General features: G+C 39.6%; 1 protein-coding gene across 2 annotated transcripts in view; it reads left to right on the forward strand.

Moving 5' to 3' along the window:
- Positions 1–27,044, forward strand: part of sdccag8 (SHH signaling and ciliogenesis regulator sdccag8) — a 212,745-nt gene that overhangs the window by 80,171 nt on the left and 105,530 nt on the right. For both annotated transcript variants that reach the window (XM_060925633.1, XM_060925632.1), the window contains exons 14-16: positions 11,575–11,702; positions 18,866–18,974; positions 26,425–26,556. In XM_060925633.1, the coding sequence (XP_060781616.1) occupies positions 11,575–11,702; positions 18,866–18,974; positions 26,425–26,556 (369 nt within the window). The remainder of the gene's footprint in view (positions 1–11,574; positions 11,703–18,865; positions 18,975–26,424; positions 26,557–27,044) is intronic.

Below are 27,044 nucleotides of genomic sequence, written 5' to 3' on the forward strand. Positions count from 1 at the left end.
TTTAATTTATCTAGAAGTTTTTCTCTATTTCTTTTTTCTGTTTATCTGTAATGATGCTGCTGGAATCTTAATTTCCCTGAGGGAACCCTCCCAAAGGGATCAATAAAGTTTTATCTAATCTAATCTAATCTAATCTAATCTAATCTATCTAATCTATTTAAATCAGTTTATGCTTCTTAGACTCTGACTTGTTTATAGAATTTGAATGATTTTTAAAATTTATTTTTATTCTGTAGTGATTTTAGACTTGAAGTATATTTATTGTTTGCATTTTTATCCCCCGCTAGCTGAAAGGCCCAGAGGGGGATTATGTTGTGGTGATGTCCGTCTGTCCGTCCATCCCAGGAAGGGTACTCACCTTCTGAAATCAGCTCCTCTCACAGCTTTTGGAGGAATTTCACAAAACTTGACAAGATTCTTTGTTATATGTCGGTAATACGCATACTGCAGTTTCGTTCAATTCAGTCGCATTTTACCAGAGTTATGGCAGAGTTGCCAGTGGGGGATATTGTGCTCTCAGAGCACTCGTTTTTATTTTTAGTTGTAAAGCACTATAGAGTGTACATATATAGCACTATATAGATGTAATAAATTATTATTATTATTATTATTATTATTATCTCATCTCATTATCTCTAGCTGCTTTATCCTGTTCTACAGGGTTGCAGGCAAGCTGGAGCCTATCCCAGCTGACTACGGGTGAAAGGCGGGGTACACCCTGGACAAGTCGCCAGGTCATCACAGGGCTGACATATTATTATTATTATTATTATTATTATTATCTCATCTCATTATCTCTAGCTGCTTTATCCTGTTCTACAGGGTCGCAGGCAAGCTGGAGCCTATCCCAGCTGACTATGGGTGAAAGGCGGGGTACACCCTGGACAAGTCGCCAGGTCATCACAGGGCTGACATTATTATTATTATTATTATTATTATTATTATACACTTCGGATAATATGAATTAAATGATAAGCCAGGACTTGTCGATTTTTATATCAAAGTCTATAAGTTGAATCTATATTTGTATCAAAAATTATTTTTTTCTTTGTTACATACTTAACTTTTTATGTTGCTTTGTTAATGCAATAAAATATCAGGTCCTAAGCCTTGGTTTATTATGGCGATGTCTTCAAATCGTGCAAGAAATTGCACTAATTAACTTTTGACGAGGCATACCTGTTAATTAAAAAGCATTCCAGGTGACTACCTCATGAAGCTGGTTAAGATAATGCCAGTAGTGTTCGAAGCATCGTCAAGGTAAATGCTGGCTATTGTGAAGAATTTGAAATATGAAACCTTTTTTTTTTTTTACCTTTAACTTTTTTGGAGGAGGTTATGTTTTTACCTCTGGTTTTTTTTTTTTTTGTCTTTTCCCAATGTAAGTCAGAAAGTAGTGAATGGATCTTGATGACATTCTGAGGAAAGGTGGGTCATGTGCTGAGGAACAATGGACTAGAATTTGATGCAAATCCGAACTTGTGCCTTGGCAGAGGTATGTACTTCTAAGTGAACACTTTTTTTTGTTTTGTTTTGTTTTTTAAACCACATAATTCCATAGAAGTTCCATATGTTTTTTCATAGTGTTGATGTCTTCAGTATTGTCCTACAATGTAGAAAATGGTCAAAATACAGGGGGGGAAAAATCCTGAATGAGTAGGGGTGTCCAAACCTTTCACTGGTACTGTACTAGTGCATCTCAAACAATTATAATATTGTGAAAAAGTTCGGGTTTTTTTTCAAGTCAAGTCAAGTCAACTTTATTGTCAAATATGCTATACATGCTCAACATACAGCACAGATGAAATTTCAGTCCTCTCTGACCCACGGTGCAAACAGGCAATGCAATAAATAAAAAATAGAATAATTGAAAAACAAACAAACAACAATGTAACCAGTATAAACACTCTAGATAGGAACTAGACATAGACTAAACACTCAGACAAACAATATAAACAGTATAAATAAACAGTATAAACACTAGATAAAACAAGACATAGACTAAACACTCAGACAATATAAACAGTGTAAACACTAGATAAGAACTACACACAGACTAAACACTCAAACAGACAATATAAACAGTATAAGCACTCTAGATATGAACTAGACGTAGACTAAACACTCGTGTGTGTGTATATATATATATATATATATATATATATATATATATATATACACACACACACACACACAAATTGGTTCAAATAACCAAACAGTCAAGGGCACTTGAGGTATATGAAATAAGCAGTATAAACAAACTAGCAGCTGTTAAGATGAGGTAGTGTGGAATAGTGCAAATGAGCGAGGTAAAGTGAGATGTGCGGTCCCTGAGTTCAGTGTGTTAATGAACGATGAGATATGTGTGTGTGTGTGTGTGTGTGTGTGTGTGTTGGGGGTGGGGAAACTGAGGAAACTGTTACCTTTTTTGTAATTTAATTCAAAAAGGTAAACTTTCATATCTTCTATATTCATTACACGTAAAGTGAAATATTTCAAGCCTTTTTTGTTTTAATTTTGATGATTATGGCTTATAGCTCATAAAAATCAGAAATCCAGTGTCTCAAATTATTAGAATATTCCCTAAGATCAATCAAAAAAGGATTTACAATACAGAAATATCCAACTTCTGAAAAGCATGTTCATTTATACACTCAATACTTGGTTGGGGCTCCTTTCCCACAAATTACTGCATCAATGCGGCGTGGCATGGAGGCGATCAGCCTGTGGCACTGCTGAGGTGTTATTGAAGCCCAGGTTGCTTTGATAGCGGCCTTCAGCTCATCTGTATTTTTGGGTCGGGTGTTTCTTATCTTCCTCTTGACAATACGCTGTAGATTCTGTATGGGGTTCAGGTCAGGCGAGTTGTCTGGCCAACAGTCGTATCATTTGGTAGTAGTTTTGGATCTGTGGGTAGGTGCTAAGTCCTGCTGGAAAAGGAAATTGACATCTCCATAAAGCTTGTCAGCAAATAGAAACATGAAGTGCTCTATAATCTCCTGGTATATGGCTGTATTGACTTTGGACTTGATCAAACACAGTGGACCAACACCAGCAGATGATATGGCACCCAAAATCATCACAGACTTTGGAAACTTCACACTGAACTTCAAACATCTTGGATTCTGTGCCTCTCCGCTCTTTCTCCAGACTCAAGGACCTTGATTTCCAAATGAAAAGTAAAATTTACTTTCATCTGAAAAGAGGACTTTGGACCACTGAGCAACAGTCCAGTTCTTTCTCTCCTTAGCCCAGGTAAGACACTTCTGACGTTGTCTCTGGTTCAGGAGTGGCTTGATATTAGGAATGTGACAGTTGTAGCCCCTTTCCTGAAGACGTCTGTGTGTGGTGGCTCTTGATGCACTGACACCAGCCTTAGTCCACTCCTTGTGAAGCTCTCCCAAATTCTTGAATTGACTTTTCTTGACAATCCTCTCAAGGCTGCAGTCATCCCTGTTGCTTGTGCACCTTTTCCAGCCAGCCTTTTCAGCGATGACTTTCTGTGGCTTACCCTCCTTTTGGAGGGAGTCGATGATCGTCTTCTGGACAACTGTCAAGTCAGCAGTCTTCCCCACGATTGTGGTTGCGTGTACTGAACTAGATTGAGAGATGCATGGTATTTATACTGTTTTCCTCAAACTCAAAGTGAAGTATTATTTTGGGATTTTTTTTGTGTGTGCTGTAGGCCATAATTATCAAAATTAAAATAGAAAAATGCTTGAAACATTTTATTTTGCTTCTAATGAGTGTAGAATATGTTAAATTTTTACTTTCTTAAATAACTGATGGAAAATATTGAACTTTTTTACAATATACTAATTGTTTGAGATGCGCTAGTAATATAGTGAGAGATGTCTGTATGTTTTAGGCTCTGAGGCTAATCGTTTATCTCCAGTATAACTCATTTACACAGATCCAGTGGTGGTGACTCAATACATATAGACTACATAGTGCTGCCATGCAGACACGGACGCCGTGAATGATGAAATCGCCATCGTCTATATTTTTGTCTGGATCCCTACTTCCTGAGTTTAATCTTGTTTGGGTTTAAATATCTCAGGTATAAGCTTTACATAGAAATGTTTTTTTATTTGATTATTTTGACTTGGTGTATGTGGGCACCATACTGTACCATGTGACTATTAGAAACCTCTGAAGGTCACTTCCTTTGGCAAAAAATTAGTTCATGTTGAAAAAAAATAGGCCCTTACATTTGGTTACTTATGATTAGTTACTAAATGCATGCGAGACGCTTTGCACAACAAATATTGCTTAAAAGTGGGAACAAAAATTGAGGCTCAAAACTTTATAGATATCCTAAAATCACAGAAGCTTATGCTTCCAACATCACAGTTAGTTCATTCAGCCTTCATTCTTATCCAGAGAGATTGTACAAACAGGGTTAGATGTCTCACTTTATGATGCTGTCATGTATTCCTGGTGACTTCCTCTATTTATCTCCCATTCAGCATGCTTCTGTGCTGGCCTGTAAGACCAGATGCCATGCCAGAGGCTATGTCCCTCAATTGAGCAAGACTTCAACTCATTTGCCAGTCATTTACTCCATTATTTAATGCCCTAACCAAGTTCAAGGCAGTTACATGTGTGCCATTCATTTGCAGCTCTGTACTGGGAGCCTGTATATACCCGGGAGAACATAGTCTCTGAACCTGATTATCCTCACACAGTGCCAGAGCTTCCCTCATCTGTCAAGAGCAGAATGCATGTCGTTATACTAGCTGGAGGGCAAATATGTAGTCACAACCTCAATTTGCTTGTGGTTAATAGTGTATTGCTAAGTGTTATTAATAAATGTCTCATTGTTTTTTTTTATTGTTTTCACTTTATTATCTGTAGGGAATAAAACACATTAGGCCTGCTGTTATAGGAAAATAATCAATGCTGGGGTGATGTAATGTTAATTATTTTCCAATAACAGCATGTGCCAAAGTGTTTTGTTCCTCTTATACCACAGACACAGGTGTATCTCTGTAGGGATCCTTTCTATGTTGTCCGACACTTCGGATAACATTATGAGCCTGTCAGTGGTGAAAACAAGTGGTTTGCTTTGATGTGGATGGCGTTCTCACTCAATACTGGACCGATTTGATGATTTTTGTTCATAGTAAACATCTCATCTCATCTCATTATCTCTAGCCGCTTTATCCTGTTCTACAGGGTCGCAGGCAAGCTGGAGCCTATCCCAGCTGACTACGGGCGAAAGGCGGGGTACACCCTGGACGAGTCGCCAGGTCATCACAGGGCTGACACATAGACACAGACAACCATTCACACTCACATTCACACCTACGGTCAATTTAGAGTCACCAGTTAACCTAACCTGCATGTCTTTGGACTGTGGGGGAAACCGGAGCACCCGGAGGAAACCCACGCGGACACGGGGAGAACATGCAAACTCCGCACAGAAAGGCCCTCGCCGGCCACGGGGCTCGAACCCAGACCTTCTTACTGTGAGGCGACAGCGCTAACCACTACACCACCGTGCCGCCCATAGTAAACATTTGGACCCAAAAAGATGGGAAATAGGGCCCAGGTTAAAAAATCCCAGCATTTCCCTTGAAACCTACAGCCTATTCTCTTGGAGCCTTAGATGCATGCTAATGTTCAAATGCAGAAAATGTCCTACAAGGAAACACTGTAAAACATGGAACCGTATGGTGTATATTTCAAGTGCTCTTGTACTGTTAAACAGTCCTAAAAATGACATTGAGGGGAAGGAAAGCCATAGAGCGGCGTTGCAGTGCCATGGCCTAGCTCTCAGTCAGGCACGCTGGCAAAGGACAGAATGTTATGAGTCCCCCAGGCAAAGTGAAGGCAAATCTGTTGGGTGCAACTGTTCTCACTTGGGCCAGCTCTGCCCAGAGAAAGTGCCCTACTTACTGTTTCTGGAAGATGGGTTGATTTTCTTCCTGCTCTTTGTCCATGACACCCTTTTCTTGGTCACTATAAGTTTTGCTTCTTCGTAGGTTTAATGTGGATGGGTGTTTCAGAGTGCTAATGATTGATGCAGTCAGAAGAAGAAGTGGTGCATAAAGGAATTTGGATATTCCTTCATTAGACTCTTTAACGGCAGCACGGTGGTGCAGCAGGTACTGTAGAATCACCTCCTCGCAGCTCCAGGGTCCTGGGTTTGAAGTTGCACATGTTCTCACTGTGGACGCATGGGTTTCCTCCAGGTTCTCCAGTTTCCTGCCACGGTCTGAAAATATGCATGTAGGCAGATTGGCTACTCTAAATTGCCCCTAGGTGTGAATGAGTGTGTGCATGGTGCCCTGTGATGTACTGGCATCACATCCGAGGTGATCTCTCCCCCTTTGCACTTTGGGATAGGCTCCGATCCAACATGACCCTGATCAGGATAAAGTGGATACTGAAGACGAATGAGTGAATGGAAACATTACTGTGAATTTATGGTTTACAAGTTTCACATTTGTTGATTTCTTCTCTCACACATACGTACAGCACTTTTAAAGGTTCTCATCGTGGAGTAGGGTTCTACTTCCGCTCGTCTCCATCTGGCAGATAAAGTCAATCACAAAGCTTATGATGGAGAGCAGCGGAAGTGCAGGAAGCATCCACCCATCCCAACCCTCTCTTGGGTTAAAACAAATGTTTGTTGTGCTCTTCAGTAGCTGTGCTGCTTTTTTGCTTAGTTTTGATTTCTTACCACAGACACATGGCCTTTTGGGGGGCATATTTGGTTAGAGGTGGTACAGGTGGGGAATCTGGCATGGGCACCCTGAAGGTCGGCCCCAAGCTCCGGCCATGTGTCCCCTGCTTAGGGCACGGGCATTGACACCATCACTGGCACACGCCGTTTCATCCAGGGAAAGCACTCTGTCTGTAATTTTCTCTCTCTCTCACTCACTCACTCACTCACTCACTCACTCACTCACTCACTCACTCACTCACTCACTCACTCACTCATCCTCTTTGCATAGTCAGTCATGTGCTTGCTACTAGCTTTGCTTCTGTTTCAAAGGGTTTGGACAAACACCATTTTTGTATCAGGTCTTACAAAGTTTTTTTTTTTTTCTTTTTTCTTGCCAGCTATTGCGACTACTTGCATTAGAGCAAATATTATTAATGCATGTACCGTATTTGAACATCTTATGTTCTGTAAGTGATACCTCAACTGATATGACTTTCTAAAGAGACATATTGGTAAAAACAGGAAGTTAGTTACAGAAGGTTTGCTGCTCCAGGATGTGTCGGTTTGCTGCCGGAGGGAGTGCGAGAGAGACGGTTGTTTGTAAATCGGTGGCAACTGCAATTCATTTTGCCGCTGACCTTGAGGGGGCTTTGCATTTCTTGAAGAAGAAAGCAGAAGCTGGTGGTAAACAAAGTTCACTTCTGACAGATGGATTGAATGACAGAGAGGTTGCGGGTGCCAGAATAGCCCTGGCAGCGGAGAAAATGTTCAATGCGGTCCAACAGGAGAGGAGGTGTGAACAGGTGCGGGGCTGCTGAAGGAAAGGGGACCAGATGGAGGAAGCCAGAGCCAGTTTAGTTAAAGGAAAAAGGGTGGGAGGGAGCAGCAAACAGGGGGGAGAGCATGCAGAGAGAGAGGATAGATGAAGGAGGGGGATGGAGAGATAGAGGGGGGTAGTAGGGATGATAGGAGCGGCATTAGGAGCAGTTAGGATGGAGAGTAAATAGTTGTGTGTGGGAAGCAGATGTGACTTGGGGTGGCAGGTTGGAATCTTTCATGTCTGCGGTTTTTCCGAGGGATGGGTGTGTGTGTGTGCGTGTGTGTGTCAGAGGAAAACGGGAGAGAAGTGTAATAACCATAGGCAGCAATAATAGCAGCAAAACACCTGAGATTTGGTGCGTGCGTGCGTGTGTGCGCACGTGCACGCATGCATTGTTTTTTCACATATTACTTTATGCTCCATAAGACACACAGAGTTACTGTGATAAGTCAGTCAGTATACAAAACATTAAAAAAAAAAAAAAAATCACGTACTTGGCACTGGGACGATGTGCTAAATTAGATATGAACAACGTATGAAATTAATTAACAGATTCCATTTATCAGTGCTTTGCGTTTGCCCATCTGTTCTATGGTAGACTAATTTAAGTCCATTTGCTATCACTAGTTAAAAATAATGTGTGCTTCTGTTTACCATGCCGTCGATGTGTATGGATTTGCTGCATAGCGATTGGAGTTTCTCTCTTAATTTCATTCCTTTTGGTGTGAATATAAGCAATAATTGAGAGCATTTGTGTAATTACACATCTGCTTTATACTCTCTACCTCATTACACACATATATAATAAGCGTTTTTCATGATTTCTAAATACATAAAGGTAGGAAACTGAAGTCTAATCCAAGCTGTTTACACGGGACAATTTGTACCTACGTGTCTCAACTCCTAAATCCTCGCATAATTAAACAGATAGTACGTAAGTACACTTTGTATAAATTGGCGTTAGTGTAGCACAAATTAACTACCACAGAAACCTCCATTTTCTGCTACACTCTCGATTTCTTGATTGTTGATCCTCACTGTTTATACTGCAGTGAAAGATAATCACCACGAGATTATGTTAAATCATGCAGTATTCTAATCAGATTGCAAGTGTTTTGTCATTTTAACATTTGCCTGGTGCAGGTGTCTTCGGTTGAGTTTTCCTCCTGTCGTGCAGCACGAATGTACTTTGTAAAGTTTCCCCTGCACATGTGTTACCATACAAATGGTGGCAAAGTCTCTTCATGTACTGTCGAGCGGTGATGAAGCCAACCGGCTGCCTCCAATTTGCGCACATTTTAGGAACGGTAGCATTTGGTCATTCCTGGCGTAGGATCACGGTGCACCGCGGGGTGCTGCAAACTCTGCGCACGAGCAGTCTGTGGTATTCCAAATCAAATGGGCAACAGCTTGAATAGTGCCCACTTAGGCAGCCCGCAGCCCTCTCCCCTCTCCAGCACCCAGCCACCGAGCTTCCTACCACCCAGAGCCGCCTCGTGGCCGCAAGACATTAGGCCTCGCTCACATTATTACCGCCAGTGAGCAAACACACTCCGAAAACACACCCTGACCTGGCACAGGGAGACACGGCCTCTGACTGCCCCAGCAGACCACAGAACTGCACCTCCTGTAGCGGGGCAGCTATTGTGCAGGCGTAGCAGGAAGCCATAGTGGGTCTGCTTTACTTTTAATACGATTGATTTCTCTGGGTTTTTTTTTTTAACTATATTTGGGGTAGTTTAATACTCAACAACTACAGCATATATGGTAAGATTCGCATTTAACATATCACATGTATCCCTGTTACGATTCTCCACATATTGCAGCACATACAGGACCAGTCAAATATTTGTACACTCTTACTCATTCACATAGGGTTTTCTGTATTTTGACTATTTTCTACATTGCAGAATAATACTGAGGACATCAGAACTATGAAATAACATGTAAAGAATTATGTGGTAAACAAAAAAAAGTGTTAAAAAGCCAAACTATGTTTCATATTTTAGGTTCTTCAAAGTATCCAGCGTTTACCTTGATGATGCTTTGCACACGATTGGCGTTATCTTAACCAGCTTCATGAGGTCGTCACCTGGAACGCTTTTCAATTAACAGATGCCTCGTCAAAAGTTAATTAGTGCAATTTCTTGCCTTCTTAATGCGTTTGCGATCAAATAGTAAATAATAAACATACAGTAAATAGCCCTATTCGACAACCGTAGCAATCCATCTTATGTCAAGAACCACTCAGCTAAGTAAAGAGAAACGACATCCATCATTACTTTAAGACATGAGGTGGCTTTTGATTAATAAAAATAAAGAAAAAACATTGAATTAGAAGGCGTCCAAACTTTTGTCTGTATTTAATGCTACACTGTTAAACTAAAAGCATGTGATTTTGTGCCACGTTCTGAGCACGTTTCCTGAATGGGTGATTCAAGCAATGGAACTAAAAATGCATAAGGTACTTAAAAATGTTTGCGTAATAATTATTTCATAGTTTTGATTTGTGATTCAATAAATATAACTATAAATATTATACATATATTATCGAGTTATAGTTTATAGCCTTTCTTTCTGGCGATATTCCTTGGCTCCCCCATTCTGCACTCTGTGTCCTTGCTGGAGGTGATGCAGGAGTTGAGCTCAGCCTTCTATTATCTTTATGCATGACCTTTATGCATAAATGAACACCTATATAAAAAGAAACTGAATTAAAATGTACTTCACATGAGTTATTTCTAATTTAATTCATTTTTAGATGGTTACCAACATAACAGAGGTGCAAGGTGCTTTACTTGCTGACAGTTTGTTGTCTGGACTTTAGTAGGCGTGTACCGCTTGAGTGAAAAGTCACGGACGTGATGACGGCGATTTCATAGAGCACGGGGTCTCAGACATTTTGTAGCCAGAGACCCCTTCACTGTAAAATAAATTCCATGCACCCCCTCAATGCAGATTTATTTTATGAACATTTACATTGTCGTTTTGTAAATAATGTTTTGTCTGTTTATTAGAGCATCAGAGCTGTCTATTCTTGAACTTTCCACTGAGTTCTTAAAGTTCAGATTAAACTCCTTCGATTCAAGGGTGGCTGTCCACTTGAGAAAAATCGCGTCCTCCCGGCTATGCTTCACTTTCCCTTGGGTGTCCCCGGACCCCACCTTGAGTAAACTGGGAGACGATGATGACATGCTTTTTTACGATAAATAAGCTGCATGGGATCTATAACTCTTTGAATACAAAGCTGGAAGGTCGCCTCAGATAGTCATCATATTCTATCATGCATAACCTCGAAATCACATGCTCCATCTCACCTGCTTAGTCAAGCACTCGGAGCCATTAACAGAACAATGGTGTACCTCTCCCTCTTGCCGGTGTCCAGACACTCGACTGTAAGCCAACTTTTCTCGTTGGAACTTTCTGGCGGTCTGTCTCATGCTAATTGGTCGACAAACACCACCCCTCGCCGGCCGCCCCCGCACCCACGCCTGCCTGGGCCCCCTGGAAAGGCGTGCTAACAAATGGCTGGCTGCGAGGCCTTTGCAAGCCCCCTGCTGAGCGCTGGTGTGGATGGTGTTTTAGGCCGCTGTTCAAGCCCAGCGGGGGTTCGCCGTTCTCTCTCTCTCTCACAGCTCTCGCGGGCGGAGCGCCTTCACACTCCAGACGACAGCAGGCCTGCAGAGACGGTCACTTCTCCAGCTACGTTCCAAACCCAGTGTGTGAGAAAAGTTTTGGGCTTTGCTGTTAATTAATGCACTTTGACTTTGTGCAGTTTCTTTCTGTTTTTTTTTTCTTTCAGCCTGTCTCTTTTTGGCCACAGTTATGTTTTAAAGAGAGAAACTGTTTTCGGTAACAGGATTTGGTGACAGTTCAGCAGTTCATGGTGGAATTTGTTTTGATTTGATACGAGTAAAAAAAAAAAATTGGCTTCGTTTTAACACTTAAGTGTAAATGAAGTCTACAACTCAAATTTGTTGATGTGTGTTGCATGTTCTTGTAGCTTATTTATGTTGAGTACCTTAAAGAACACACCTCTCATCCTCTCTCTCTCTGTATCTCTTTCTGTGCATCTCTGCAGGAAGGAGAAGGAGGCACTGGAGCACCGTTGTGTGGAGGACATGGCTGCTCTGACCTTCCAGGCTCAACGGCGCGAGCATGAGCTTTCGCAGACGCTCCAGCAAATGGAAGCGCAGCACGAGAGGAATGGTGGGTGTCCACTGGTGTGATTTCCCTTGCCAAAACAACCTCCTCTTGTCATCCCTCTCTCCTCCCTTTTCTACTCCGCATCAGGAACACCTGTAACCTTTGGCTGGCCAAAGGGAGCAGATGCTCAGCACTGCAGAGCCGCGGAGCTTCATATTAGTTAGCATTTAAAAATGGAGGGGAAGCGGATAGCACTGCCCACTGTCTGTTGATTTCAGAGTGCTGCTCTCACATCTGTTGCACCATCTGGATCGACGAGTTTATTTACCTGTGTTTCGAGAAATTTGAGGCATGCTGATTGCCAGAACAAAGTGCTGGGAAAACAAAGGGCTTCTTTTTGGCGCGGCTGCATGGCACACATGTTGTCTAAGGAGAAATGGCATCAGAGACTCAGCAGGAAACTGTGTGGGCTTATAGATTTAGTCCTTTAATACCACAGACCACTTCCCTCTTTAAGCATATAATGGCCATTCACACAGACTAATTATTTCTCCCTCCCTGTGTGCTCTCTTCTATATTCTCCTTCCTAAAATGATTGATTCTTAGTATTCGGTTGAGACAGAATGATCAGCCTGGCCATGAACAGGCTTTTTGTCCTCATGACTGACTCTCTCGCCGTTGTGCAGGTGTGCATCCATGGGTGTTGCTCAATTACGTGCGTGTATTGCAGTGTGATTGAGTTTATACCTAGGTACTGATAGGATATGAGTGATTCCACGCTTATGGGTACTGAAATGGGGACATGAACTTATTTTTAAAAATTCACCTAAAACCATTTCTTTTTTTTTTACCATCAGGTCACAAAACATGTAATCTTTAATGAATGATATGTTAAAAGATAACTTTAATTTTCTGAGATGTAATAAAAACATATTTATATGCCAAAGTCAGAACGTAACAGAAGTGTTGTGGACATTTATATTCTCAATTTTAACAATGTAGAATTACTTTTTGAAACATAGGAAGGTGATGTTTTAGCAAATATAATTAATAAACGTGTGTAGTAGAATAAACATACACATTCTTTCAATAAGATTAACATGGTATATAGCTAGATTGTAATTAATTTGTAACAGACGCGAGATGGACAATCGTAACAGAAGTAATGTAACAGACATCATTTTGGAACTCATAGGCTTGACTTTGGCATATAAATATGTTTTTATTACATCTCAGAAAATTAAAGTTATCTTTTAACATATCATTCATTAAAGATTACATGTTTTGTGACCTGATGGTAAAAAAAGAAATGGTTTTAGGTGAATAAGTTCATGTCCCCATTTCAGTACCCATAAGCGTGGAATCACTCATATAGGTCCTACTGTCAGCATTTATCTCACGGTTAGCTATGCCATCAACTTATAACTCTCCAACATCTAAGAATATGGGATGCTTTTGGCTACATTAGTCACTCATAAATATTTCTGCTGTATGTTATGACTGTCCTTGTTAACATAGCTAACGTTACTGCAATGTACATTAATGTCAACGGCTAGTTCCAAATAGTTGGTGGGTATCTGTAACGTAATACTGATATCCGTGTACTTGATGAGAGAATGCGTGTTTGTTTTGTTAACCTTACTGAGGAAAAAGTGCGTCAGGAGTAAACTAGTGATGTGTGACAGGACAACTGCATACACCACTTCCCCCAACACATCACGCTGTGCTTCATGCACTCTCATCTAATGTGTGAAAGAGAAAAGGTCAACTTCTTTTATGGTCCCTGTTCAGTTCTTTCTCTCTCTCTCTCTCTCTCTCTCTAATTGATAAGTATGTCTGCTCGCCCTCTCTTTTTTCCCCTTTTTCCTCACTCTCACAATTTATCCCCTTCCTTAGTTTCTGTTCTAATTCTTTCTTTCTTTCTTTCTTTCTTTCTTTCTTTCTTTCTTTCTTCTAAACGGTGACTTGACCTACAACAGAAATGTAATTTACAAAAAAAAAAGATTAGTGACATTTCCATGCATTCTGTGCATATTGTCTATTTAGTTCAGACGTTCTTTTGCATTCCTTGCATAATTCTAGCACAAATTTTTAAATGCAAAAGTGCCTTTTTTGTGCTTTTTCCAGGCTTGCTCATTGGAGATAGACTATTAGGGATAAAATCAGCTCATGTTTAAAGTCACTAAAATTCTGTAAAGCCGCTTTGCGGCAATGTCTATTGTTAAAAGAGCTATAAAAATAGACTTGATGACTTTTTAGCTTGTTATTAGTTATGGATAGATAACAGTGTTGTGAGCATAAAAAGTGAAGCAAGTAGCAGGTCAATCTGATTTGGATAATTAATGTGAGCAGTTATCTAGAAGAAGATGCTGTGTATTATATGTACTAAGCGAGACAGTGATGCCATAGCTCACTCCGGCCCCGTCTAGTCCAGAAGGAACGAGCTAAAGTGGGCCACCTTGCGCAATAAATGTTGCAAGCTATATACAAGCTATAGATAGAAGCTATATACACCCTAGGAATACCGACCTATTTGCCAGAAAGAATCCAAAATGGTGAGGAATTGACCAAGAAGAAGCGATTTTTGTTGAACTGCTCATTAAGGCTTAATTAGTCCATAACGTCATTAATAATTGTAATTAATTAAATTATGCACCCTAGGTACCCCTACCTTCATGCCTGAAAGAATCAAAATCGGTGAAGAATTGAAGAAGAAGCAGCGATTTGTGTGGAAACTGCTCGTTAGGGCTTAATTACTCCATATTTTCATTATTAATTACAATTCTGCAAATTTGGGTAGAAGCTACATGCACCCCAGGCAGACCTACCTTCCTGCCAAAAAGAATAAAAATCAATGAAGAATTGAGAGAGAAGAAGCGATTTTCATGAAATGTAGACGACGCCAGACGGACGATTGACAACACATGATGGCATAAACTCATCACCTGTCGGCCGGATGAGCTAATAATCTAGTAACTGGATAAAGTCAGTTTTTGGCAATAATTACATCAACATATATTCAGGTGTTTTTATATATCTTATTCAGGAATTGCATTTATTTATTTGTACCAAAGTCATATGTTTAACTTTTCCAGTATTAAGGTAATTTCATTTGCACTTTTTATATTAACCTAAATATAGGCAGTTAAACTATTTAAAGTATCAGAGCAGCATTGATAAATGCTATTTTTATCATTTAAAAATATTCATTTTTAATGTATTACTGTATATTATGTCTTTCTTGTCAGGTGTCAGAAGCTCAGTTGAGTTACTGGCTGCTAAAGGGTCATTGGTTTTTTTTTTGTTTGGTTGGTTTTTTTTTTTTGGTCGTTGAACAATGAACAACGAATCGGATGAATATTGTAAAATATACATGCTCTGAATAACCCAGATCTATTGAACTAAAATCCAGACGTCATTGTGAGCTTTAATCCAGATTTAATTTAAGATACCACAGCATGCTGTTTTCATGACTACTTAACCAAACTCAATAATGATAATACTATTAATAACGTGGATACAAATGCATGCATGGAAATAGAATTGTCGCTTCATGTTTATGCATTAATTTAAAGCGTTTCATTTAAAAACATGAATAGATTGCGTATTGTTAATATAAAAACAATGCAGTGGTCTGTATCACAAATAACTCACTATATTCAGTACTGCTTACTAACAAAGAGCCCTGACCACTTTTTATAGATTCACAGAAACAGTTTAATCCTCACACACAGTGATGGTTAGTTCAGTTAACCAGCCTAATAAGGTCTATACGTGTATGTGTACTTGAATACCAATTACTTCATTCTTATATGCTTTACCCAGTAACATGGTATACTTAAGGGCCTCCATCTTAAACCTCTAAGTACTTTTTAAACTGACAGCACCAACTTTATTTGATTACAAACATAATAATTCTTATTATATTATCTGTAACCAATGCAGAAGTGATCCCAAAGAAAGGTTCAGAAATGTGCTCAGCTGCTGGGATTTTTCAGTGCATAGCTGTGACTCAGAAGCTGTTCCTGGGCATGAAGCTGACCATGTTTTTTTTTAATTTTACTGAAAGAATCGTGTTGTTGTTGTTTTCTTTCCTGATGCACAGTAGTGGCCAGTGAAGCTGTATGTGTGCAAACATGCAATAAGGTACATTTGTGGTCAGAAGTTTACATACAGTGACATGAATGTCATCTTGGATATGAATGTCATGGCAATATTTGGGCTTTCAGTAATTTCTTTGAACTGTTCTTTTTCTGCGGCAGAATGACTGAACAGCATACATCTTTAATTTAAAAAAAATACTAGAATGTGGTGCACAAGTTTTAATTTTCTTTGGGTTTTCTGAAATCAACACAGGGTCAAAATTATACATACAGGGTCAAAATTTACATACACTCACTACATTATTAATTCAGAGGTGCTGAAACTTCCAAAATGTCTCTTATCTTGTCAAGGCCGAGGTCTCTTAACTTCCTGTTAGTGATCATGATTGACTACAGCTGGTAGCTTCATAAAAAGGGTTTGTTTACAGCACTCATTGGCTTGACCAACACACAGTAAAATGGGAAAGTCCAAGGAGGTCAGTGCAGATCTGAGAAAGAGGATCATGGATATACACAACTCCGGAATGTCTCTTGGAGCCATTTCTAAACAACTGCAAATTCCAAGATCAGTTCAAACAATTGTATCCAAGTTATTGTGAGGTGTAGTCACTTTGCTTCAAGAAAACCCAAACTGTCACCCTCAGCTGAAAGGAAATTTTTTTGGATGGTCAGGAACAACCTGGGAACCACCATGCCACGGTCCTGCTGTAAACACTGGAAGCTGATGGATCACTGTCTACAGTTCAGATCACCATGGACTAAGAGGCTGCTATCCAAGAAATAACCCTCTGCTCCAAAATTGACACCTTCAAGCTTAACTAAAGTTTGAAGCTGACCACATGGACAAAGTAAAATCCTTCTGGAGGATAGCTATATGGTCAGATGAGACAAAGATTGAGGTGTTTGGCCACAATGACCACCATGTACAGAGGGACACTGTACCAGCTGGTGGTGGTGGTAGGATCATCATGCTCTGGGGCTGTTTTGCTGCCAGTGGAACTGGTTCATTGCACAAAGTGGATGGAATAATGAAGGAGGAGGACTACCTCAGAATTCTTCAGCATAAACCATCAGAAACTTGAACACGACTTGGGAGTTACAACAGGACAATGAACCCAAACACGCATCAGAGCTGGTTGTGGAGGATAAAGCAGGCTAACATTAAGCTTAAAACAAGTCCTCACTTCAACTCTGTTGAAAATATATGGACCGTGCTTAGAAGTTGAGTCCATGCCAAGAAAAAAAATATATATATAATTGAATTCTACCATGAAGAGTCGTGAAATATGCAACCAGAATTCTGCCAGAAGCTTGTTCATGGTAAACAAAAATGTTTGGTCAAGGTGAATCTTGTGAAGAGACATTTTACCCAAATATTAGGTGTGCTTTATGTATATTTTTGACCATGTATGTATAATTTTGACCCTGTGTTGATTTCAGAAAACCCAAAGAAAATTAAAACTTGTGCACCAAATTCTAGTGTTTTTTGTTTTGGTTTTTTAATTAAAGACGTATGGTGTACAATCATTCTGCCACAGAAAAAGAACAGTTCAGAGAAATTACTGAAAGACCAAATATTGCCATGACATTCATGTCACTGTATGTAAACTTCTGACCACAAGTGTAAAGGCCTCGGAAATGCACAGCTGACACTACATTTGTAAACATGTAGGGAACAATGAGTAAGGAATAAAACATGCCGTGCTCTTTTTGGAGGTAAAGATGGTTACGTGATGCCATTACATACCCAAATTTGATTATTTTCCTATAACAGGACGTCATGTAGCCTCTTATGCCATAGCAATCTGTCAACAATTACAATTTCTAACTTATTACTGAGTAATTTATTAATGACCAACATATCGTACTATACATTTATACATTTTTACATGTAATGCTGTGGAGCATCAATGAAACAAGTTGTAAACAGTCCACCAATCTTTCGGGTTTTTTCCCCTCTCTCTTGAAGTTAATAAAATTAAAAGGTGCAGTTTGTCACGCTACTGAGAAGCCAGGAACTGCCATCATGTAGCTCATGCTGTGAATGAGTTCTTAGTATGAAAAGGTAATTGATTAGAGCGAGTGCATTAATATAAACCTGCGATTGAATTACAGCTGGCACTACAATCAAAGCCTGTGCTGTTATAGAAAAATGAATCAACCCCTCCTGGCCAATCAGATTCCAGAATTCAACAGTGATGTGTTGTCATTGGTGTGGTCTGATCTTTTCAGGATTTATCACATGTGCACAGAAGCTGGAGCATGCAGCATGACAACATATTGGTATATTTGTGACCTCTTAACAATTCAGACATCCTGTCAACTGATTGTATGGTAGTCTTTATCATCTATGATTCTATCTCCAAACGTGCCCTCTGAAGCAAACCATGAAATGATAGCATTCAAGGTTTTAGAGATTTCCATCCTTCAAAAAGCATTGTCAAAAAGGCATGTCCTGGACAAAAATCATAACACTCCATGCACATGGCATTGATTCGAAATGAATGCAAAGAACGATCATTTGTGGTTATACACTACCGTTCAAAAGTTTGGGGTCACTTTGAAATGTCCTTATTTGTGAAAGAAAAGCACTGTTCTTTTCAATGAAGATCACTTTAAACTAATCAGAAATCCACTCTATACATTGCTAATGTGGTAAATGACTATTCTAGCTGCAAATGTGTGGTTTTTGGTGCAATATCTCCATAGGTGTATAGAGGCCCATTTCCAGCAACTCTCACTCCAGTGTTCTAATGGTACAATGTGTTTGCTCATTGCCTCAGAAGGCTAATGGATGATTAGAAAACCCTTGTACAATCATGTTAGCACAGCTGAAAACAGTTGAGCTCTTTAGAGAAGCTATAAAACTGACCTTCCTTTGAGCAGATTGAGTTTCTGGAGCATCACATTTGTGGGGTCGATTAAATGCTCAAAATGGCCAGAAAAATGTCTTGACTATATTTTCTATTCATTTTACAACTTATGGTGTGAAATAAAAGTGTGACTTTTCATGGAAAACACAAAATTGTCTGGGTGACCCCAAACTTTTGAACGGTAGTGTAGATGAAGTGTTCTGCTTTGTCGATATTTATATTATTCATTTGCTCTGTCGTTGTGCCACAGTTGCAGAAATGGATTCTTTGGTGAACTTGCAGAATGGCCTCATAGGGAAGCTGAAGGAAGAATGTCGCACTCTTTGTTCAAAAATGGAAGAGCTGGCCCAGTCTAACAGGCGAGTAGTGCTCGATTTCCTTAAAGCTAAATGCACAGATTTACACGCACACATCCAAAGCTATATCCAGTCCCTTCACAAGGATGTTTATATTGTCAAAGACCTCTTGAGCTGAAGGTCTGTGTTAAAATATTGTATAACATGCGGCTCTGTCCCTGTTAGGGATGCTCTGATATTCTGGGCTAAGTTTCAAGGTTTATTTGTCACATGTAAACAGTGCATATGGAAATCATCCAGAACCCGGGTTAATGAAATACTCTGTCATAACTAAATATATAAAATATATACCAAAATATCACTTCTGTTCAATCAGACTGAACCAGTGTGGTTGCTTTAAGCTCCTATCATATCAATCATTTGGAAATACTCAATTAAATCCACCTCTCAGTGTTTGCCAGACAACTGACTTCCTATCCTGTTTACGACAGTGCTGATTCTATGCCACAACGTGACCACAATATGAGGGTGATATATAGTGCGGAGCTGTGCGCAGTGTTATCCAGAGCATCGCATCCTGTCCATGCTCACTGTCCCAGTCAGGGATCTGTTGCTGGACGCTGGCACATGACAGTCTGTCCTGGGTCCTGGCTCTGTTCTCCGCCTATCACATGCGCCTCTCACCTCAGGCCTCTGGGGTAGTCAGCTGTTAAAACAGCGTAAAGCGCATTACTCACATTGCAGCCTGCAATCTGCCACGGTCAGCCATCCCAGCTTGGGAAGGTACACACAGCTTCTGCCCTGCTTTCTCTTTCCTCCCCATCCCCCTTTTCCACTGACAAATCAAGGAGACACACGGATAAACAGATTTGTGCTATTTTGTTCCACAGTATAATGATATAGTAAGGACCAGTGTACAATCAATACCAGTGCAGCCAAGCAAGCTTTATAGGAGACGGAGATGAATGTATTTTGTGACAATACATCTTATTAACATAACCTGAATATCAGTAACTTGTTTACTCTGTATTCGAGGTAAATCTTATTTCAGACTCGTACCAAAACCAATTTGCAAAGACGAGTTTGGTCTGGATGCCATCTTCAAAGTATTTCAGCAGATTGAACCAACCAAAAAAAAAAAACCAGCAACCGGCATAGAAAATACTGTCTGTATGTAGTTCAGCTTTCATTTATTTTACCATCACAGCTTCTGTGTGGCTTTTTGCAGCAATTATAGCAGAGCTCCACACTTAAGAGAATATGATAACGCATCGACCTGATTTTTGATGGATTTTGTGACCGTACGACTGATGCACATGTACCACCACAGGGAACCTGATCATAAGTGCAAGCCAGCGTATCTCATAAACGCTTGACCATTGGACAACAAAATTTGTATCTTTATTTGCATAAGATGGATGGGTTTTTATCCAGCACTTGCTTTTTAAAAAGATAACATGGAATTATTTACTAACACATTTTATGGAAAATATTGATGGAAAAAAAATTATTATTGGGCAACGTGTCTTTGCATTGTATGCTTTTTTTTTTTTTATTTGAACGATTTCTTACCATGCACACTTGTATAAACATAATTATTGTATGGTTCAATAGCAATTATGAGCATCCTTCTTTAAATCTACCATGGATTGATATCGATTAGTTCTTATCTCTGATGATATTCGATCGTAATGATATAGTCATGATGTAAAGTGAAAGCGCTGGTTCACTGCTGTCCACCAGGCACCCAGCAGAGTCACACGGTAATAAATGTCATGGTGGTGTTTCTGGTGCATGGCATACAGTGACAAAGAAAGGAATCGATATGTATTCGCAACTGCGATGCGTATCTCATTATTGGCAGCAAAATACACTACGCTACACAATTCGATGGTTCATATGCCATAATGTTATTCTATTCAGGTTGATTGTGTGCCTTTGCAAATATTTTACTCATACACTCATCAGGAGCTCCACTTTTAAGCAGTGCCTATATCATTTATATACAGTACAGTTTTGACGAGTAAAGGGAAGAGGTTTTGGTATCAATGGTTAAGCAATAAAAGGTAATCGTTTTCATCATTCAGTCATGTACAGTACCAGACAAAAGTTTGGACACACTTCTAATTCAGTAATGTTGGGGTTTTTTTTCATTAATTAAAAGACACTTCCTTGAATAAACAAAGCATAATTTTAAAGCTATTTTAAGTTATTTATAACCACTTGTTAAATGTCTTCCAGAATGCTTTCAAATATATTGATATAACGAAGCCAGTAGAAATTTCTTAATGAACAGCTAAGCTGGAAACTGAATCTACTTAATTTACTAGTTAAGATGTTTATTTTAATTACTTCAAGACATTTGACTGGCACTAACCTGATCTGTGCATTTACAACCTCTGAAGTAATATGCTATACTGTATGAGTCAGTGAGTATTTGGATTTCTTTTAACGTTGTTATTAAGCGTGAATAGAAGTGGGTAGAGTATGGGGGGGAAAAACTCACTCATTGCAATAATTTTAAAAAAGTGTTTATTAATAAAAACGGTAACTATAATTAAACACGGACATCCAAATGACTAGTACCTAGAATCTAATAAGTATCTAGAAATACATCTTACGTAGTGTGTTGGTTATTACATTGAGTTTACAGTAGTGCTGTCAAGCGATTAAAATATTTAATCGCGATTAATGTCGCGACTGTCATAGTTAACTCGCGATTAATCGCAATTTAATCGCACATTTTTTGTCACATGAAAAACCATTGTAATTCTATTATCAGCATAAAAAAGTGAATGGGCTTGCTTTGTACCAATGTTTTTTTTTATTTTTTTATTGCAGAGCTTAACGTCTTGTCACAGCCACTGACATCCATAACTTCCATATTAGATGAGAAAACCGAGGGATTTTCATCCCTTGCATATTCAAGACATTTGAATAAAGTGCATATCACTGTGAAAATAAAAAAATGTTTTATTTTACTCTTCATTAGTTTCTTTTGAAGAGAAGTTTTTGCCATAAAAGAAGAAAAAAACAGATAACAAAAATAAAAACATTCATCATATGTTCAAAAACGTTCATCATAGTGTGGCGCTGTATTCTCTAATTCTCACTGCTTATAACTCTACACCTACCCGGTGGAGCTGAGCTGGGAAACTGAAGACTGAAGGAACAGTACTGAAAAGTATTTTTCCAGTCTCACCTGTGAAAGGTAATCCCATGTGATCTCGTTTGGACGGTAAACCTGTTGGTACAGTTAAACGCAGCACATGAATGAGGCATCTTTATTCTCGGCTACTGTCTAGACACTATACCAGAGACGGTTGAAGAATCTCCACTTTGCCACATCCAATATGGCGGCGAGGATGTTTATATGTCTATGCCTTTCTCCATCACTCACACGTACTCTTATTGAAGCAGCGCGCGACAAGCCTCAACAGGAACTACGGGTGACTCGCAGGGCCAAATTAGAATTTGCGTTAACGGCACTATTTTTTTTAATCGCGTTAAATTGAGATCGCGTTAACGCGTTATTATCACGTTAACTTTGACAGCACTAGTTTACAGCAAACATTAGTGTAAATAAATCAAGAAACTCACTGTAATAAAATGTATTAAATCATGCAGAAGGTCATTATTGTGGGGTGGGTGGGGGGACGGGACCCTGACCCTGACAAGGTAATGGTCTTGAATCACCCTAAAGGGGTTTATTTCACAATAATGACCAGCTCGCTGTACATTATACCACTTACTACATGGCTAGTTAGTAAAGAAATCCAAAATTCGACACAAAATGTTGATTTAAAAATGATTTTATTGCTTCCGCTAATGACGCGATCGATAGCGACGGCCTGTTATTCATAACAGCAGTCTGTTATACAGAAATAACAGACTCTAGAATGCCATAAACTGACCACTCAGAAACAGAACAGACCAGACCGATCAGTATTCAACAAATCTGTGCAATAAAACATAATGATAACCTTTATCCTTTTATCTTTCTTAGTCTTTGCATGTTCACACTCAAGGAACAGGCAAGGTCTTTCAGAAGGAATGCCAAAGGAAATCCCAGTAATTACATCCATGGTGTTAGCACCACTGACCTTACCATCCTGAGAGTCACAAAGGTTCAAATCCTGAGCTGGTTAAATAGTGCTTTATCAAAACAATAACAACTCGGTTATCATACATGTACCTCATTTTTAGGTAACAATCTGGGCATTAGTCTTTAAGATATAATAACCACATTCTTAAATCTCTGTAGTGTACTCCATTCCATCTCCAACAGAAAGTAGGTTGTAAATTGTAAAACTGAGGAATACAGTTAGGTCCATATATATTTGGACACTGACACAAATTTTGTTTTTTTACCTGTTTACTGAAACATATTCAGGTTATAGTTATATAATGGACATGGACATAAAGTCCAGACTTTCAGCTTTCATTTGAGGGTATCCACATTAAAATTAGGTGAAGGGTTTAGGAGTTTCAGCTCCTTAACATTTGCCACCCTGTTTTTAAAGGGACCAAAAGTAATTGGACAATTGACTCAAAGGCTATTTCATGGGCAGGTGTGGGCAATTCCTTCGTTATGTCATTCTCAATTAAGCAGATAAAAGGCCTGGAGTTGATTTGAGGTGTGGTGCTTGTATTTGGAAGATTTTGCTGTGAAGAAAACATTCGGCGGGGGCGTCGTGGCTTGGGTGGCTGGGGCACCGTGCCATGGGTCCGGGGACCCGGGTTTGGTTCCGGCCTGGGGTCATTTCCCGGTCCCTCCCCGTCTCTCTCTCCCACTCATTTTCCTGTCCTGTCTCTGCACTGTCCTATCCAATGGAGGTGAAAAAGGCCCAAAAATAAATAAATAAATAAATAAATAAATAAAAATAAAAGTAAACATGCGGTCAAAGGAGCTCTCCATGCAGGTGAAACAAGCCATCCTTAAGCTGCGAAAACAGAAAAAACCCATCCGAGAAATTGCTACAATATTAGGAGTGGCAAAATCTACAGTTTGGTACATCCTGAGAAAGAAAGAAAGCACTGGTGAACTCATCAATGCAAAAAGACTGTGGACACCAATAGAAGTCAACAGTGGTGGATGATCGCAGAATAATTTCCATGGTGAAGAGGAACCCCTTCACAACAGCCAACCAAGTGAACAACACTCTCCAGGAGGTAGGCATATCAATATCCAAATCTACCATAAAGAGAAGACTGCATGAAAGTAAATACAGAGGGTTCACTGCACGGTGCAAGCCACTCATAAGCCTCAAGAATAAAAAGGCTAGATTGGACTTTGCTAAAAAACATCATCTAAAAAAGCCAGCACAGTTCTGGAAGAACATTCTTTGGACAGATGAAACCAAGATCAACCTCGACCAGAATGATGGAAAGAAAAAAGTGTGGCGAAGGCGTGGTACAGCTCATGATCCAAAGCATACCACATCATCTGTAAAACACGGCAGAGGCAGTGTGATGGCTTGGGCATGCATGGCTGCCAGTGGCACTGGGTCACTAGTGTTTATTGATGATGTGACACAGGACAGAAGCAGCTGGATGAATTCTGAGGTATTCAGAGGCATACTGTGTGCTCAAATCCAGCCAAATGCAGCCAAACTGATTGGTCGGCGTTTCATAATACAGATGGACAATGGCCCAGAACATAAAGCCAAAGCAACCCAGGAGTTGTTTAAAGCAAAGAAGTGGAATATTCTTTAATGGCCAAGTCAGTCACCTGATCTCAACCCAATTGAGCATGCATTTCACTTGTTAAAGACTAAACTTCAGACAGAAAGGCCCACAAACAAACAGCAACTGAAAACCGCTGCAGTAAAGGCCTGGCAGAGCATTAAAAAGGAGGAAACACAGCGTCTGGTGATGTCCATGAGTTCAAGACTTCAGGCAGTCATTGCCAACAAAGGGTTTTCAACCAAGTATTAGAAATGAACATTTTATTTACAATTATTTAATTTGTCCAATTACTTTTGAGCCCCTGAAATGAAGGGATTGTGTTTAAAAAATGCTTTAGTTCCTCACATTTTTATGCAATCATTTTGTTCAACCCACTGAATTAAAGCTGAAAGTCTGAACTTCAACTGCATCTGAATTGTTTTGTTCAAAATTCATTGTGGTAATGTACAGAACCAAAATTAGAAAACTGTTGTCTCTGTCCAAATATTTATGGACCTAACTGTATCTGATGACGCATATCCGTACATGCACTGAATAACCCAGTTTCTGGGGAAAATCCTGCTGGCTTTATCAAATTGCTTAAAATGATACTGCATAATGGTCTTAGTCTAATTTATTTTATCAGAATGCGCTGTTTGTGTCCATTGTCCATCATACATGAGATGTTTTTACATTGCTGTGATAGAAATCACAACCCAGCAAGATCAAAATTATTGTACTTATTATTACGTTCTTATACTTTCTAACCTACTGGGCTGCCAAAACAAACCAAAAACGAGTAGTCATGTGAACTTCTGTTTGCAGACAATTCAGGAATTGCTGCAATAAATAAGCAAAGTATTATTTATTTTATAGAAGAAGAAGAAGAAGAAGAAGGCTTTATTTGTCACATGCACACTCAAGCACAGTGAAATTTACCCTCTGCATTTAACCCATCTGAAGCAGTGAACACACATGCACACACAAAGTGAGCAATGAGCACGCAAACAGACATACCCAGAGCAGTGGGCGGCTATGCTACAGCGCCCGGGGAGCAGTTGGGGGTTAGGTGCCTTGCTCAAGGCCACTTCAGCCCAATCTCAGGCCATGGCTGCCCCATGTTAAGCTAACCGCACGTCTTTTTATATACATTCTGAGCCTAATATTTAAGTTGGAGAAGCCCTGCTGTAATGTACAGGACGATATGGCTGGCCACAGAATAAGGTCCTGGAGTAAACAACTCCAGTAGCTGCAGGACACTGCTCGCTTTACAGTCTCCTGTTCAGCCTGCCCACTTGTTATTTTTGACTGGCCTTTAAGATTTCTACAGTTCAGTCTGTTGGCCAAAAAACACATGATTTATGCCATTTAAGGCTGACTGTACAGAACAGACCAACCAAACACATTTCCCAAAGCACTTGGACAGAGCAATTGAAACATAGCTTATCACCAATTATCTGTTACCGTCCATTGGCATTCATCAGCATTTACTCACTGCTGAAATCATGCTGTGAATCTTCCATCTTTCAGTATCCTTGGCAAATATTCTGCATTGTATCTCTAGGTTTTTTGCACATTAATGGTTTTCAACCCAAATGTAAAATTAAACCGTTCTCTGCCTGCCAAATATAATATACTGGCTAAATGCTCAAGATCTCCAAATATCATTTCAGTTTGCTTCAACTCTCCTGTTGGTCAAATAAATTAATTTAAAAGAAGCAATCACAAAGTGACCTTGTTCATTTTTTTTATACGAGCATCTCGAACAGCCTTCTTACATATGTGCGTGTACAAGAAGTAACGTGTTTTGTGCGTGTGCATGTGTGTGTTGGATGTGGGTGTACAGGGCTGAGGTAGAACAGCTTTCTTTAGAGAAGGAGCACCTGCAGGAGAGCGTGGAGAAGCTTCGAGGTCGTTGTCATGAGCTGGAGGAACAGTGTGTACAGCATGGGAGAATGCACCAGCGCATGAAACACAGGTACACACACACACACACACACACGCAGAGTCACGGCACTCACCTCTTTTCAAAAGCTCAGGGCTCATGCAGATTTTAGTCCAAGAAAGAAAACAGGTCAATCCTAAAATGAACACCACGACATGAAATATTTTGGGCCTTAAAAAGCTGGGGGAAAAAAATGCACATAAACTGTTCAACTGGATTTCTCTATCACATTATATCAAAATTCAAAATTTCTCCAGGAAGGTCAGTCATAAAAATTCTCATAATCTGGTGATGCACAACAACAGGACCACATATTTGTAATCTTTGGTTACAGTGTGTGTGACAATGCATTTGTGTGCATGTACGGTAAGTAGGTTGATTTTAAACAACAACAAAAAAAAATTAATGTGAGTTCAGGAATTTTCAAAGAAGTACACCGAACTGCTGTACCACATCACTCCTGCATCATCTAACTCCATACCATGAAGACTTTGTCATAGCCTTACTGACCGAATTACAGT

Source organism: Neoarius graeffei, chromosome 7, assembly GCF_027579695.1.
Source record: "Neoarius graeffei isolate fNeoGra1 chromosome 7, fNeoGra1.pri, whole genome shotgun sequence".
Taxonomy (NCBI): Eukaryota; Metazoa; Chordata; class Actinopteri; order Siluriformes; family Ariidae; genus Neoarius; species Neoarius graeffei.